Raw genomic sequence first — 17,313 nt, 5'->3', positions numbered from 1 at the left:
CTTTGTGTCTGTGCGGCGTGTTACCAGGATTCCATCACCTGCAAATCCCATGTGAAGTCAACTAGTGTCCTTGCTCTGCCCTAAGCTCTTCTTGCCCTTGTGATACCAAAGGGATGAAAGCTACTTTGGGAGAAGAGCAGGTCTGACAGCACCCATAGAGGGGTTGAACTCCCTTAGTAGCAGGGAAGTCCTCCTGTTCTGCTTCAGCTGGGAACAGGCAGTTGTCTTAGTTTGCCAGGGGTATATCTGAGCTCGGAAACCCAGGAGCACAGACTCATGCAGAAAAACACCCAAGAAGCTGCAGCTTTACTGACCGAGACTTAGGAAGATAACACCAAAAGGCAGAAGTTGCAGTCCTCCATCCCTCTCCATTTTGATGTTCCCTCTATGCACAGGCCATCTGCTCCTCACCCCACGCTCTGGCATCAGATTTGATGCTTCTTTATAGCTAGAGGTTGTCAGGCCCAGCTTTTCAGTGTGGTCAGAAACCTGAGGCTGCACTGGGTTAACCCTGGAGTCAAATCATTTACCGAGGTTTCTCAGGAATGTAAAGCTGGTGATTCCCTAAGCCTTTTAAAGGATACTAATTTGGGAGATAGCTGGCAGCACTGCTGGATCTGGTGCATCTTTCACTTTTACAATGTGATACGGGCCAAAAGCATCCTACAAAGAAATAGCATAACCCAAGGGAAAGTGTGTTAGGCTAAACCTCAGGGGTTATGATGCAAGAATATAGGACATCTGACTACATGTTGCTTAGGAAATCCACTTTATGAACTTTCGGTACCCTTTACTGGGTTCTGCCTGATGTGCACAGAAGTGATGCTGGCATGCCAGCTCCTGACAGCAAGGACCACCGGGACCTGGGCAGATTTTACCGAGCAATAAGCGGTATCTGCATCTCCAGGGCAGTTTCCCTCACACCTCTGAGGTCTGGAGCAACATGCCGGCCCCAGGAACAGAGGGGCAGCAGGGATACTGCAGCCGGCTCCCGCAGCCTGCGGGCTCTGGCGCAGGCGGGAGGGACCCGGCGACAAAGGCGGCGGCCCCGCGGGGAGGGGGGCAGCCGGGCCGGGCCGGGCGGAGCGGGGCTGGGCTCCGGTAACAAAGCCCGCGGCGGGCGGCAGCGGAGGCCCCTCGGGAAAGCCCGCTCCGCTCCCGGCCCGGGCCGCCCGCGGCTCCGGTCTCTCCCCACACCAGGCCAGAGCGGGGCCGGGGCCGCTCCGGCGCCGCTTCCCCGGGCCGCCCGCGGGCGCGTTTTCCTGCTGCCCAGCCCCGCCCTTCCCCGGGCTGCTGCTCCCTCCGGTAGCTTTTTATTTTAAAAAAGAAAAAACAAACAAAAAATAAAAGGCGAGAAGGGGGGGGGGGGGGGGGGGCAGCCCCGGGGAAGCGGCCCCGGCTGCGGCAGGCAGGGCAGGGCAGGGCGGGCGGAGGGAGCGGCCCCGTCCCTTTGTACCTGCTGTTTGAAGGCGCCAGGCGGCCCCGCATTGGCTGCGGCGGCCGCGGCTCCGGTAACACGAGCCGGCGGCGGGGCGCGGCGCACCGGGGCTCAGCCAGCGCCCAGCCCGGCAGCCAACGGGGCGGCGGGGAGGGCGGCGCTCGGCGCCCCTGCGCTCCGCCGCCAGCAGCCGGCTCTGCTTCGCCGCCGCTCGGCTCGGCTGGGGCAGGGCCGCGCCTCCCTGCCCGGCAGGAGGTGGGACCGGCCCCGGCGCTGCCGCCCGCCTCCTCCCGCCCGCCCTCTCTCTCTCCCCCTCCGGAGAGCCGAGCCATTCCGGGAAGGCGCCGGCTCCCCCACCGCTCCTCGGCAGCGCCGCACCGGCATCGGCCGCCGCCGCGCCGGGCTCGGCCCCACGTCGCCGGGGGGCTGCGGGCGAGCTGCGGCGGAGCGGGGCAGCGGCTGCGGCGGCGGGTGCGCGGCGCCCGGTCTCCCGCGGCGGGGAGCGGCGGGGAGCGGCGGGCGGGCGGGCGGGCGGACAAGTGGACGGAGCGCCCGGGAACGGGGCGGGGGGGGCAGCCGCCGCGTAGTTGTTTTGCCCGGGGTAAGTTGGCCGATCCCCTGCGGAGGCTTCGCTTGGAGGGGGCAGCGCTTGGCTCCCCGCTCCCTGCCGCCCCCAGCCCCCTTGGGGGGGCTCTTTTATTCCCCCTACCCCCCTGTTTGGTGCTTGGTTTTTTGTTTTGTTTCGGTCTTTTTTTTTTTTTTTTTTAACTATTATTATGGGGTCTGCGGGGGAGCAGAGCTTCCAGTCCGGCGTTGCTCTTCTTCCTTGTCCAGCGCTCTGCGGAGAACTATAATATTTCTTCCCCGAGATGCTGCAGTGAATTTTAGTCCCAGGAAATCAGGCGAACAAAATAATCCGAATAACCCGAACCATTCGTTACCGTGTGAGAGCAAACGCTGCCTAGGCACAGATGATGGCCAAAAATTCCCTGGAGGGGTCTAAAGAAGACCTGAGCAAAATTTCGGAAGAGGAGATGCTGAGGTGGAGCAAGGAAGAGCTGGTGAAAAGACTGAGGAAAGTGGAGAATGAAAAGATGAACTTAATGGTGGAACACGGCAACTTGATGAAGGACGTGAACCGGCGGCTGCAGCTCCACCTGCACGAGATCCGGGGGCTGAAGGAGGTGAACCAGAAGTTGCAGGACGACAACCAGGAGCTGAGGGAGCTCTGCTGCTTCCTGGACGACGACCGGCAGAAAGGCAAGAAGCTGTCGAGGGAATGGCAGCGCTTCGGGAGGCACACGGCCAGCGTGATGTGGAAGGAGGTGGGCATGTACCAGCAGAAGCTGAAGGACCTGGAGGCGAGGCAGGAGACCCTCCTGCGGGAGAACGTGGAGCTGAAGGAGATGGTGCTCATGCTGGACGAGGAGCGGAGCGGGGCCGGCTCGCGGAGCTCCATCGACAGCCAGGCCAGCCTGACCAACCTCAACGGCGGCTCGGCCACCAGGGACGTGGGGGACGGCAGCAGCACCTCCAGCACGGGCAGCGCGGGCAGCCCCGACCACCATCACCACCACCTCCACCACCACAAGGCCGGCGACAGCAAGGCCGGGGCCATGCGGCGATCCATGGATGACCTGTCCGCGCCCCTTCACCACCGGAGCATCCCCAACGGCCTCAACGGTGAGCCTCTGCCACCCCCCCGGGCAGGGCCGGGCCCCCGGGGCGAAGGGTGCCGGGGAGGGGGGCCCTGGCCATCCCCACCCCTGCCCATCCTTGGGGACCTCTTGGGTAGAGCAGCCCCGGGGGCCGGGGAGGGGCGGGCGGGGGGGGCTGCTCCTTGACTGTTACCGATGGCTGGGGCTGAGGGCTGGAGCCTTTCACATCTGGAGGGTTGGGGGGTTTTGTTTGTTTTGGTTTTGGGTTTTTTTTTTGACAAATAACAGCCCGAGTGTTCAGGGTTAAATAAACACTGATTTTCCCATCTCTTCCTCCTCTCTCTCTCCACCTTTAAATATTTTGGTTTACGTTTGCCTTGTTTGTTTGCTAGTTTGATAAGATTGATAAAGAGCCTGGATGAGATTTCGGAAGCATCTGATGAAAGTGGAGGTCTGGCCCACAGAGCATCACCTGTTCGCTCCATGGGCTCTCAGGGCAGGCTGGCTCCAGAATGCTCAGCAGCCTTGGAGAGGTGCAACTCGGCTCCCCCCCCCCCCCCCCCCCCCCCCCAACCCATTCCTCTGCTCTGTTTCAGAAACAGGAGGTTTATTTGTAGAGAAGAGATTGCTCTCGAAGGGATGCAGTACTTAAAATTTTGTTCAGCCTAGTCATTAAAGTTAGAAATAAGCTCCACTGTGAAATTGTGCCAAGCCTCGGCTGACAGTTCGTATTTAAGCAGTTTCTCCTGTTGTCTAATAGTGATCAGGCATTAAAATAATGGTATTGGAATGTCTTTAAAATGGAGATTTTTTCCTCTTTTGAAACCACAAAGACCAAATAACTTGAATTCTAGAAGGAGTAGTTTGGCCAGGAGAGTTAAATAGGAATGAAACCAGGCACCGATCTAGTTAATTGTTGTATATAAGACTCGTCTTAATGTTCTTAATCCTCTTTTCCAACCAGAGAGGACTCTTTTTCTGGTCGGGGTACCCTTTCCACTCCTGTAAGCACAGAGATGGGGCTGGAGCCCCAGAGATTGGTTCTGACTGGTGTCAGCAGTGGATGTGTTTACCAGGTAACTGTGCCTTCAGCTCCCAGAGCTTTTGGCGATCCTGGTAGGACAGGGGAGTGCTGGTCCTTTTGTTGTTGATTTACAGCAAGTCCTTATGCCCCAAGAGATCTGAGGGAGTGCAGCAGTGATCAACCCAGTTCTCAGGTGTTCATCCATGAATTTGCTGCAGCTGTGCATCTCCCCTCACAGGTGGAGATGACCTGGCCACCTCACCCAGTCCTCAGGGATTGCTGGTTTCAAGGGTGATCCAGTCCCTGGATGGTGCCGGGTACAGCAAGCATCTTTAAATGTTTGGTGGAGTTGTTTTTAACCTCTATCTTCCAGCACTATGTAAATCAGAAGTATCTGGTTTGTAAATTTGCAGATAGCTTCTGCTCCTGATGTGACTTTATTTTCATAAAGCATTGCTCTGCACAGAGCACATGGCAGATATGCTGTTACTGTTTTGGGACAGAAAGGCTTCGCAGTTTTGGTTTGTGAACCTTAGACCTCATCCTTTTTAGGTATTGACAGCTGACTAGGACAAAGCTGCTTGGTTAACAGATTAATTCCAGGGCTTTTGTGCTTATGGGACACCACTGTGGCCTCCGAGCTGTCCTTTAAACCCGGTGTGAGGCACCGTGGGATGCTTCAGCTGGGGTTCAAGTTATCCCTGTCTGCACGAAGAGGAAAGTGTCTGCTTGCAGAGCTTGGTCCTCATTGCCATCCTCAAACACTTTGTGCAGTACTGTGCCCAGCAGCATCATTCGGAGGGGACCAAGACCTGAGTCTCTTGTCCTACCTACCCTGTGTAGGGTAAGTGCAGGGAGGGGTGGTAGAGCATACATGTTTCTGTGCAGACCTCTGCACCCTTTCTCATGCTGCTGCATGGAAAGGAGGAATGTGGGCTCAAGCGTTTCAGACGTGACCTTAGGTTGTAGTGACTTCTGGTTTTGGGGTGCCTGTGGAAGGTGGTCTCAGTGGGAAGCACTGAAGCTAGCTGTTTGCTGTGAGCCTGTGGCTTCATTTCAGAGTGTGGGACAGATATGATCAGCACTTTTAAAGCTAATAATCCTTGTAAAGATGAAAACAAGCCTGATCTCTCTACTTAGGTAGTGAAACTGTAAAATGACTTGAATAGTTGTCATTCTCAGATAGCATCGGTATTCAGCAAGGCCATTTCCCTGACTGTGCCTTTGGAAGTGCCTCTCAATACATATGCAAATGTAAAGCTTATCAGGCCCCTTTTTTGACTGACAGCAAGAAGTCTGCGAGGGGGGGCTTGCCTGGGACCAAGAGGCGATTCTGTTAAGCCTGTGGCAGTGTGGAGGAGCAGGGCAGGTGAACGTCGAAAACTACCCCGGTGAGTCGGGTGGTTGCTGGAGCTGTTGGGGAGCAGCCCGGCAGCGAGCATCCTTCCATGTCTTCGGGTGCCGTCATGCAGCCTGGATCTCAGCCTTTTATTCTCTTTTTCCTGAGGACTTTTTTTCCCCCTCTAGGGATGAAACAGAAGAGCGAAAGAGAACAAAGTGTGGCCTTTTATTTTTAGGTTGCAGACTGTTGTCTCATGTCTTTAAAGCCCTGGATAACTAACCGGTGGATCAAGCAGAGGCTGCCTGACCAGCTCAGCTAATACCACAGTGAACAGCCCTTGTATGCTTTCTTAATGGACAGTGAAGGGGGTGGAGGGCAGAATTTAGCACCTGTAGTAAAGACATAGCAGGAGCCTTGGACAGCTGGTTGGGGGCAAGGCATGGTGAGCTGCTTGCTAGAGTGCTTCTGCATATGGAGAAGCTGGAAATACCTGAAATGTGCTGCCCCTACTAGTGGTACCCTGTTGGGCTCTGTATGATGCTTTGCTTTTCTAGGTATTGAGCAGGACTCTTTCACTTGTTTAGTGCTTTTCTAAAGCAGCCACGAGTATGGCAGCTGTTAAATGCTCCTAAGAAAGTAGCTTTTTAATAGAAACTTAGTGAGCAAAGGTGTATTATTTTAATTTTCTCATCAGCAGTCCTTTGGAAGTGGGTTGGTAAACCAGGGCTTGATTTACTGGCCCCAGTGACCCACCCTGATGTGAGGTATTGAACTCCAGTTTTGTAAGCATGAATTCAGTATAAACGGTATGAGTTTAGAAAACAAACCCAACCCAACCTGCGATCCACCTTCCCTTCACTTTTCTGAAGTCTATTTACTTTTATAAACTGGCTTTTTGTAAGCCGATAATTATTTACTCATGGAAGATAAGGTAGTAAGCATAACTGATAATGTGAAAACGGCTAATATTAGATGACACGTGTAATCTTACACAGCTCTGAATATTCTCCTGAGAGCCAATAAGAAATCTGCTTGGTCTGAAGGTGAGTGGTGTGTCCATTATCTGTGCGTGAGCTGGGACCTGGGCTGCAGGACAGGGGCACCTCCAAGCTATGTGATGGGAACTAGCCAGTTGCATCTGTGTTGAGCGATATGCCGTAGTTCCCACAAATCTACCCACAGATAGAGGCAGAAGTCGAGGCACAGTTGCTGTGTTGTGCTTATGGGTGCTTTGGCTTTCATATGTATGCACGGCTGGAGCCTCTGAGCATATGTAGTCTCTCTGCCTGTCCAGCTTCAGGCAGCCCCTTTGGAGCAATGGCCGTTGCTGCTGCCTGGTTCCTGCCAGAGCAAAGTTTCAGGGTGGAGGCGACAACAGCCACATTGAGTGATATTAACGTGACCTGAGGGAAGAAAAAAGCCTTCAGGTACCATAGGATATGTCCCTGGACTGTGAAGTACGTGGGAATATTGGGAGGAGTGACTTGAAGCTTCCTGAGGCCAGGGCAAGGGCTTCCACTGGTTTTAGCCTTATCTAGATCTTACTGGGATAACTGTTTATCCATCTGCAAGCCTGGAGGCCTGCAGACTCACTGGCTGGTGATGTGCCTGGGACAAAATCCTGTGCATACAAAGTTTTCAGGCTTTAATTTCCAGCCCTACCCCACATCAATGGCACGTTGTCCTTAGAACTTCTCTTTGTCCTTCACCTTCCACTGAAGCTGTTTGCTCTGGGTTGCCAAAACGGACTGGGTGGTTGTCAGTGTCTCTGATTTTAGTCCAGTTGGGTAAAATGTTGATGCTTTTCTTTATCAATGTGAACAGTTTTTTGGTGTGGGTGTTTTGGTTTTTTTCTTGTTTAATTATTAAAAACATCAACACTTAATGGCAGATAGCCTGTAGTAGCAGAGACATTAATCTATGGCGTCTTGCTGCTGTCTGCTCCAACGAAAGAAGAATGGTCTCTCTGGGTGAGGGGGTGGGAAGATCTCTAGTTCTATTGATTCCCACTTGTAAATGTCCACATATTTACCTAGAGGGTACGATATATTGCAGTTAAAATGGTGGCAAAGAGAAATGGCTGTTCCCTGTGGGTTGGTATTGATCGGACATGCAGCTACCCTGTACTTATTTTTCCTCTTCTTCACACCCCTTAGGCCAAAGTCCTTTGTTTTTATTAGTGTATTTATAATCAATATATGTATTATTTACCATGATGTATTAATGAGGCTTTTGAGATGAGAAGATGCAGGGGCAGAAGCAAAGGGTGAGGTTCATCCCATTTAATTTGAGATATCTCCAATATAGACTTTAACATCTGTGTCCCGTTGGGCTTCCTTTATCAGCCACGTGCAGAAAGGCACTTTGGTGTCATGATTTATGTCAACTATGTCTCTTTAGAGGGAGAAGAGTTGTATACTACTCATGCTCTTTCTCTACGCTGATGGGAAGGAAGCCTGGTCAACTAGCTCATATGCAAACATCTAAAGTCCGGTGAGCTCAGTCCTGTTCCAGGTGTTGTGGTGACCATTGTCCATCCTTCAGTGCAGCTGTGCTAGCTCAGGTAAAGTGGAGGAAACCGCCTTTCTCACTAGCAGTCAGGGGTAACCCCTTTGCGGTCCCTACACTGCATGGGCACAGCAGCCTAGGTCAGAGAAAGTCCTCTTCTCTGCGATGGAGACCTCTCAGAACTCAGTGGCTCCTGCCATGCTTAAGCAGAATTTCAGCTACTTGACCAATTAATATCTTTCTTGTATCAAGAGCACTTTTTGTCCTCTGAACATAGCTTTTTTTTCTTTTTTGTGATACTGCCATGTTTAACCTGTTGGTATTTTTGGTGCTGTAGGCTACTGTGTCCAGCTTCTTTGTGATTGAGCCAGGAAACCTGCCCTGGGCTGGTACAGTAGATGCAAGACCTCTGTAGAAACACCTGTTTCCATCTCTGCTGAAAGTTCAGTGAGTTCTGCTAATAGGATTATCAGCGCTGAGGTCTCAGACAGTAAAGAGTACGGCTTGAATTTCTTCTAACCATTAGTCACTGGCCACTCGTTCAAGGGGCTTCAGTGGAGTACTCCACTTGATGCATCTTTGTCGTTGCCTGCTCCTGCCTTCTTGCTGGGGCACTGCCAGTGTGCTAGCCTGCTAGGCTCCCAAACTTCAGGGTGGCGTGTGTCCCTGAAAATAAGGCTCAGGATGCTTAAACTAGGTACTAAAATTGGGCCATATCTGGAAATATATTCTCCATAGTAGTGTGTTCAAATTTTGTTTTCCTCTTTCAGTTTTCTATAGAGATATCTTGTTCTCAGCTGTCCTGTTGAAGGAAAAAAACTTGTATTGATTAAAAGGCAATTTTCTATGGGCCTTTGATGGAATTATCCACTTAGACTTGTCAAAAGCAATGAAAATAAGGGGAATAAACTGTGTTGGTTACATGTAAATGATTTGGTCCTCTGGAGGCATTTCATCAAATAAAGCTGAGGCTCGAAATGGTGATCTAATTAAGTGGCAGGCATGGGAACCCAAAATGCAGACTTGGCAGGTGTTACACTCAGTGGTGTGTGTGCAGAGATGAGGGGCATGAACACTAACAGAAGTGTTGCATTTGAAAGCTCGAAAGTTAATGCTTTTATAGGGACAGGGCTCGCTACATCTATGCAACTGGGGAGATACTGGAGGCCTGCTCTGGGAGGCATTGGGCTTTTTATCTGCCCCAGCATGGCTGTGGCTTTGCTTGCATCTCACACGGACATAGCCATGGCAGGGTCTGGTGATATTGTCCCCTCAGGTTGCCCCTGCAGCATCCTTCTGTACTGGGGCTGCTCTTTGGAGATGCTCTGGGAGCAGAAGGATGGACTGCTTTCACTGGTAAGTGAGGTGGAGGTGAGGTGCCTCAACTGTCAAAAATGTCTGGTATACATCAGGTGTGGCGTGAAGCAACTGAACGAAATTGTGAGCCCATTTACAATGCACTTAAAACACTTGACCCCAGGAAGGCTGAAGTTCTTTCCGCTCTCACACTCAGGCCTTAGTGCATTCCACTGCAAAAACACGGCGTTGCTTGCCTGGAGCAGGGAAGGTCTAGGGGCTGCACATCCAGTTTTCCTGCAAATTAGCAGCGACTGGCCGGGTTTGCTTCTGCATTCTGTATTTTTAACCTGACTTTTTGTCTGCCAGCCAGAATTTGTCCTGCCCTGTCGCCAAATGTCATCATCCCCTTGTGGTTAACTTGCTGCAATTCATGAAACACTTGGCTGCCATAAATAGTTATGTGCAGAGGTTCCTCCGCACGCGGAGCGGGCAGAAATTCGCAGGCAGCGCTGCTAGGCACTCGCACACTAACATGTCCACCAAGAGAAAGTTGACCCACTTCTGCAAATAGATAACTCCTGGCAGAAAAAAGTAACACTGTCTCAGAGAATCTATCTTGCCTTTGCCTACTGAATTGTGAAGCAAAAAGCGAGCCAGCTCCATCTTCTGAATTAACAGCGATGTGAGCACAGTGCTCCCCATTGAAAGGAGAGTGTGTAAATCGGCCCTTGATCTGAGGAGGGCTTAAAATGGCCACAATTCATTTGTGATTTTTTTTTCCCAATATAATGAGCCCTTTTGTTAGTGAATGAGGTGTGTGGAGTCAGGACTCTGCTGCTCTTAGGCATTAGGAAACATTTATCACCATGGCAATTGAAGGCTGCTGTACAGGTTATTTTGAACGCTTTTCTAGTGACTCATATCTGGGCCAAGACCATTTATGCCAGTTTACTTTGGTCCCCGTGAAAACAGGTGTGTATATCACTCTTTCTTTCCTTAAACTGCTTCTCGCTTTGCTATTTGCCCCTCTCAGGAAGCTCATGGCTTGTACTGACTTCTTACATCTCCAAGCAATGGTGGTGCTGAGCATTCACCTTGCTCAGAGACTCTCCTGTGAAGGGCCTTTTTGAAAGACAGTCCTTGTGAAGTGGGCATTGATTGGATTTGAGATTTCAGGGATTGAAGTGGTCCTAAATCTGATGTGAATTAGCTTGTTGTCTGCATGGGCTTCTCTTATAGGCTCATAGGACGGGATGTCTTCTGTTTGCCTGGGGTGGCTGTGCTGTCTATAGCAGAGGGGGCAGTGGCGATGAGCGCTGGGCTTATGGCACTGGGGCTTTGGCCAGCTGCAAACTGCAGTCACAGGGGTGATGTACTAGCTGTCTTGTGAGGTTGTGTCAACCCCGGCTTGCTGGCAGAATTAGTTCAGTCAAAGCTGGAGCGCTCTGAAAAGCCCTTCAGACTTCCCCCTGCCCCCCAGCTCTGTGCAGTGACACTCAGGACTGTGCTGCTGCCTTTCTCCCCATTTCATACTCGGTCTCCTCTGCTGCTGGGGTTTCATTCACGTGCAGGGTCGTCAGTGGCATTTGAATGTGGGAGATGGAGGAAGAAGTGTGTGGAGCAAATGGATGGAGCGGGGCTCAGGCTGGGAAGCAAGAGGAGATACTTCGCTGCTGTTTCAAACCACCTCCAGGGCAGTAGGATGCTCCTGGGCTGCCTATGCCTGGAGGTTTGGCAGCCATGTCTGACCTGCCCCTGCCTTCCTGGGACAATGAAACAAGGCCACGCGGTGCTGAGCGCCATGCTTCGTGCAGCGGGGAGAGCTGTGGAGCAGGGGTTGCTCTGTTCTCTCGCTGCAGAAGACCTACAGAGAGGAAGGGAGCAGGAAGAAGGACAGTAAAACCAAACCATTATTTCAGAGAAGAAGAAAAAGTAAGCCTTACAGCATTTCCAGTCCCCAAAGCTTAATATTTCTATGGAAACCAATGCAGCAGGAGGCTTGCTGTCAGTCTCTGATCTAGTGGGGTTGACTAGATTTCAAAAATGTTTGTCCTTCCCCACATCTTCCATCCTGGATCATGTGAAGACAGGTTGCTGTGTATCACAAATGCAAGATTAAAACCTGCATTCCAGGTTTCCAACTCTCCATTAAGTACTAAGCAGTCTCTAGAGGGTTGGCATCCACCTTTCATGTGCAGTTTTTTACTTGCTAAGGTACATTTCATTCACTCAATGACACTTATTGATAATGCCTTGTCTTATAAATGCCATTCCTGTGACACCGTGCTCTTTGAAGGATGTCTGTGACTTTGTATCATCGGACTGTGGACCATTTAGTGGTGTGGTACATCTCAGTGCCCAGTGACATTATGGCAGGGACACTGTTTGACTTGAATGGAGTGAAGACTTGGCTCTTTACACTTGCTTTATTTAGTCTTTTATTCAAAGGAGATCCATAATGTTTTTAATCTATTAATTTGATGGACATAATCTGGCCTATTTAGCTAATAGTCTGCTTGATTTTTGTGTAGCCAGAGGATTACGCTGGTTATATATGTGCAGGTATTTACTGTTGTCATGTTGATGTTTTCACCGTTTTGCCCCCCATTTTTGCTTTTAGTAGGATCTACTAGAAATGGCTGCAGGACAACCAACATGAAAGTCCACTCTTTTATGCTGGAGTAACATCATCAGATGCTAGCAGAGCATCAGTTATAAAAAATAACTCATTTCAGTTGATGCTGAATCTTTTTCAGCTCCTAACAAAGGTGTTAAGAAAAATCTTATTTTTATGTACAATCTTAAAGGACTTTTGTGATGCACAGTATTCTTTTGTCTTCCTAGTTTCCTTTTCTTATCTCACTTACTGGGGTTTGCAGTCTCATATTTATTTATTTCCCAGCAGCTGAATATAACTTTGATCTATGCTTTGGATCTGTGGAGCTTTTAATCCCTTTCCACTGAGTCAAAATCTTGTTTGCTGTTGAATGTGATACGTAGTTATAGGTTATATGATCTTCACCAGCGGCTCATGCATTGCGGAAAGATGGCATATTGTGAAAAACTCTGATAAAGTGTCCCCTTGTTCGTTTTCCTGATTGCAACTCAAACCCAGCATGGGAGTGAATCAGTTTGCTGTGGGTCAGACTGCTGATACACCTGTCCTCTGCTGTTATGTATACCTATGTACTAGCCTGCTTTATTTAAATTATTCATTCATTTCTTTGTGATGTTTATTTTTGAAGTTACAGACCAGTGGAGTATTGCAGCCAGCACAGCGGCCGTTCCGTCTTCCAATTCTGATAACATTTGTGGTGTTTTCTCTTTCCATCCTCTTAGCTGCTTGTTACAGCTCTTAAAAGACGAGGACCGTTTTTTAAAGCCTGCATGTTTATTCCTCTTTGATGTCCTGAAACAAAATAATATATGCCTTGTTTGTGGAGATCTTCTGTCCTGGAGTGGCTGCAGGTTCCACCTCAGGAAGAGTAATGATTTCTGCAGCTGTCAGTCCTCTAGGTCATGTGGATGTAGCTGCATGTGTGTGACAGTACTTAACTGTCTTCTGAAAGTTGTTGTTTTTGAGGTTTTGGTGTAGCTGTTTGCTTTCTGGATTCTGAGCAGTTTATTTGAAAATCTCCCACGCTTGTCTCCTGGCCTCTTGTAACAAAATGCAGTCGTCTTTTTAGGAGGTCAGTTAAGACTGTATTGTTTTAGGTGTAAGCTTTAAAATAGCAAAAGGATAGATGGTTTTGAGACTTTGCAGCATGGAATTGGGACTCGCATTTGGTGCACTTTCTCATTGTAATATGGTTTTCTGGTGTAGTCTTACTCGATTATGTGATCTGGGGGTCATCTTTAATACAGCCAGGATGATACATTTCCTTTGTCTTCTCCATGTTTCTTGTGGCTTATTGGGTCATATATATAACGTGCTCATACAGTGCTCAACAGAATTTGACCCTTACTTCAAGTGGGGCCTCCAGCCATTGCTATGATACCAGTGATAACAAACAACACAGGTTTTGAGTTATAATGAGCTAGCAAGGAAGGACCAGCCTTTATAGTAACTCCAGACATTTCTCCTTCTAAGAGTTGGAGTTGCTTCAAATCGTGTTTCAGCTTTACTGCGATAAAAGCACTTTACGTGTTGGGGTGCTTCTTTCTGTATTGCATATACTTCTTGGGACTGCAGGAAGATGAAGTGTGGACAGTCTCCAGCTGACTGTCAAAAATAGAAACTTGTCAAATAGTATTTCATCTCCCAAATGAGAAGACAAGGAGGAAAATAAGATAAATAGCAGTGTTTGCCTCTCCCCAAGTGCAGAAAGATGCCGCTGCTGTCACAGCAACAGGTTGCCATGATATTTTTCAGAGGGCAGGGACAGCATTTGTTATTTCAGCTCATCCCATCTGCATTGCCCAGTTGAGAATCATATTATGTACACGTGTATTTAAGATGCTGTTTATCTGGCAGCCTAGTGCAATTTCGGCTGAGGTGAAGAATCAAAACTGTGAAGCGGATGGGTCCTTGTTGTCACATTGCTCCTCATGTCACTGCAAAGCAGTGGTGTCTTTGCTGTAATTTCTGAAGACACCTTTCTTCTTTCCAATTAAATTCTTACCTGATACCTTGATTGCTCTATTTCTGACGCTGACAATTTGGTAACTCCTAACAAGCCCTGACTGAAAAGTCATTGAGGTCACTCTTGGGTGTGAACCCAATGCTTCTTAACCACCTTGGGCTTTTATTCCCATTTGCGTATTGGAATTTGTAGGGAGGATCTATTTGTCAGTGTATTACTGAATCGTTAGGAGGGTGACAAGACCGTAGTAACTCTTCCTAGGCAATTATGTATGAAAGGTTGTCAGTATGAATAGTATGGGAAGTTAAAAGCCTTAATTTTCATTTAGAATTGAAGCCCTAATGACTTTCCACTCCCACAGCTCATAAAGACCTTGTTTCAGCCTCAAGTTGACCAAGGAAAATGGGTGTGTGTGTGTCTCTTATTGCAGACTTTTTTTGTGCAGGATTTTTATGAAAAAGAAGATTTATGAGTCACTGTTCTTTGTATAAAAGATAATTACTGGAGTACGAGTCTCAGAAAAGTGACATTTTATGACTTCGCCGCTAGCCAAGCAGTGTGAGCTTTTGCTTTCTCTCTTTTCAATTAGTTAAGTTAAACAGCATCTCAGTTCAAAAGGACTAATTATATTCCTGTTTGTTGTTTGCCTTTATATACTAAATGTTTTCTATACGTAAGGATCACCCCAAATGAATGCTATTTAATTGTTTGAAATGATGGGTGTAGATCTTGTGGGGTTATGTGGATTGTTGTATTCAGTCACATCCATCACAGCGTAGTAAGGAAGAGAAATTTGATCATGCAAATCCTTTTGTTAACCCTAGGAGCATAATTAAATTCCTCTGGAAATTTGTTCTTTAAAAACACATTCCTCTAAACAGCAATGTTGTTTAATCCATGCTCAAATGCAAAGCTATGTATTCATCCATTTCTGTGTGTTTTGTTGTGGGTTTTTTTCTTTTTTCTTTTTTTTTCTTTCTGTAAGTAAAAGGAGCATTTTGTAATGCAATAGCATCTGCTGCCTCATGGGTGAGAGCCAAGGGTGGGTGTGCACATAGAGGTGCCACGTGCAGGTCATGGTCCTGCTTTGGCCCCGCAGCAGCAGGTCAAGAGTTTGCACAATGGCAAGTGATCCAGAGCATGCCCATTTTGGGGGATCCACCTAGGATACCTGAAAGGCATCTTCGGTTCAAAGGACAGGTGCTCAACATTCTCAGAATATTAAGTGTTCTGAATGTGCCTCAGACTTTGCTGTTGGAATTGTCTGAGGTGACTAGCTGATTTTCTTGGCCGTGGGGCTGTGTACTTGAGAAGGCGTTGCTGTAGAGCTGTAGATCCCCTCCATCCATAACAGCATAGGTCCAACAAGCTGTCTGATCTCACAGCTGTGAGACAAGTTTCCTTGGAGTCCTGCAAGATGAGGAATGGATCACGTAAACAGCAGCTTGTTGGAGAGGCCTCTGTTTTTCCTTTCAGCCTGTTACAGCCTCTTGGCCAGTTTGGACAGGGAAGGTTTCCGACAGAAAATCTCCTGTCCTGTCCTTTCATTCTGCCTTATTTGGATAAAAAGTAGAGGGCTGTCTTTTTAATTTTTTTATTTTATTTTGGCAGTTCAAAGTGAAGAAATGCAATATTTTTGGGAAAGGCTTGGAACTGGCCCTGTAAAAGGCATGTTATCTAAAGGGTAAAACTCCCTGACTGTGTTATGTTTAAGTATGGCAATATTTGAATTTGACCTTTTCTTTTTAAATCAGAGATTTCATACCTGGATTTAAACCAAAACCATATTAAACACAAAGGGATAGGGTTGTTCTGTTAAAAACGTCTGTAAAGCTGGAGGGAAGGGCTGGGCAGCATGGAGTGCATGCCTGGTATGGGGGGCCATGGAGGTGCCAGCGTCCTGGACCTGCTGCAGGAGGGTAGAAAGCAAGAGGGGAGTTGCGGGGAGAACTTCTGCCAAGCCCAGATGAAGCTCTCATACAGCCTTTGTGCTGAGCTGGCGGGGGAAGATGCCCTCATGGTGCGTTAGGAGTGGGCAGCAAGAGTTGCTTGCCTAGCTTGAGATGGAGTTGGAGACCACTGCAAAGGGGTGCGGCAGCAGCCTGAAGGAGGAGATGGAGTAAATGAGTCCAAAGATGTGGTTTGGGAGTTAGATGTTACGTTTAACAGCTGATTTCATTGAACTCCCTCCAGCACAGCATTGATGATGGTGCCTAGGGCTATAAAGATTGCATTTTGATCAGCAAGTCAAAAGCAAGTCTACCACTAGTTATGAATACATTTTCAGAATTGCAAGCAAAGGAGATCCCAGAATAATAACGGGCAGAAAAAGTTGCCCAAAGGAGCCAGTTCCCTTGATAAATGCTGGAGGAGGTACAGACCTGAACTTTGTACTCTTTCCATCTCAGCTTTTCAAAAATGTGCAAACGGGTCTAGTATTTGAGTTTTGAGGCTGTTGAAATCCTGAATAGACATAATGCAAGGTGGCAGGAAAGCCAGTAATGATGGAGTTTTGAAAATACAAGTGGTTCAGCTGTAGATGTGTGGGATAAATGAAGAAAGCAAGGGCATGCGTGTCCTGTGCTGCGTATTGTTGACCCAGCTGGTTATTCAATGATGAAGTCTGATCTGTATGTTTCGAATGACAGATCTGGGTTCTGAAGTGCTTATGATTAGATTAAGACAGTGTAGTAAACCTTAATGGTGCATGAAAAGCTACTGCTGGATTTGCAGTAATACGTACTTTTCTGCCTTAGAACAGCATGAATAATACTTCATGGTTGTATAACTCCTTCCAGACAAGGAGTCTAGGAGTGCTTTGTAAACGCTAATGAGTTTGGCCTCATAGCATATTTATAAGCCTGAGAAGTAGCATTATTCCCCTTTTTTATGGTTTGGATGTTGACTAGCCCAAGTATGCAAAGAGCGGGCAACAGAGCTTACATCTTCAGACCCTCAGTCCTGGGCCTTATCTGCAGGACTTGGTAGGCTTTCTAAGTGTGTCTGAGGCATGCTCAGAAATTTATTGCAGATTCAGTCCAGCAAAAGGGTTGTTTTTTGCAAACCTCTGGGTATCCTTTGTAAAGCGAAAAGCATTGTAATTATTTGACGCTAATTTCTTGCTCGCCTTTTCGTTCTACAGCAACAGAGATTGAAGCTAATCCTCTATTGGAATGAAATCAGTTTGGGCATTATGAATATAGTTTCCTTGTCCAGAACAAAGAGGCTAAGCTAATGTGAATGAAAACTCCTGTTATCTTTACATGGGAGTTGCAGGTGGGTAAGGAATGTGAGGTCAGCCTGGATTGGGAGCAGATAATTGCCTGTGTCAAAGGGCAACAAGAGTGATGCCTGTGAAAAACGCCTTGCAAAGTAGGTGGGATCAGACACTGCATGGACACACAGAGATTTTTCTCTAGCAGCTTCTTCAGATGTTCATCCCAGAATGTCTTCATTATTTG

The 17,313-nt window shown here is 48.2% G+C and overlaps 1 protein-coding gene across 2 annotated transcripts in view; it reads left to right on the top strand.

The window, feature by feature from the left end:
* The first annotated feature begins 2,206 nt into the window (after positions 1–2,206).
* The window catches only part of CCDC85C (coiled-coil domain containing 85C), a 113,383-nt gene continuing 98,276 nt past the window's right edge, over positions 2,207–17,313 (top strand). The window contains exon 1 of one of the 2 annotated variants that reach the window (XM_055794139.1): positions 2,207–3,121. In XM_055794139.1, coding sequence (XP_055650114.1) covers positions 2,410–3,121 — 712 coding nt within the window. In that variant the 5' untranslated portion in view covers positions 2,207–2,409. The remainder of the gene's footprint in view (positions 3,122–17,313) is intronic. The other variant, XM_005230585.3, reaches the window with a different exon arrangement.

The sequence above is a fragment of the Falco peregrinus genome, chromosome 1 (assembly GCF_023634155.1).
Source record: "Falco peregrinus isolate bFalPer1 chromosome 1, bFalPer1.pri, whole genome shotgun sequence".
Classification (NCBI taxonomy): Eukaryota; Metazoa; Chordata; class Aves; order Falconiformes; family Falconidae; genus Falco; species Falco peregrinus.
Note: the sequence above shows the minus strand (reverse complement) of the source record. Positions and strands in the feature narration are given on the sequence as shown.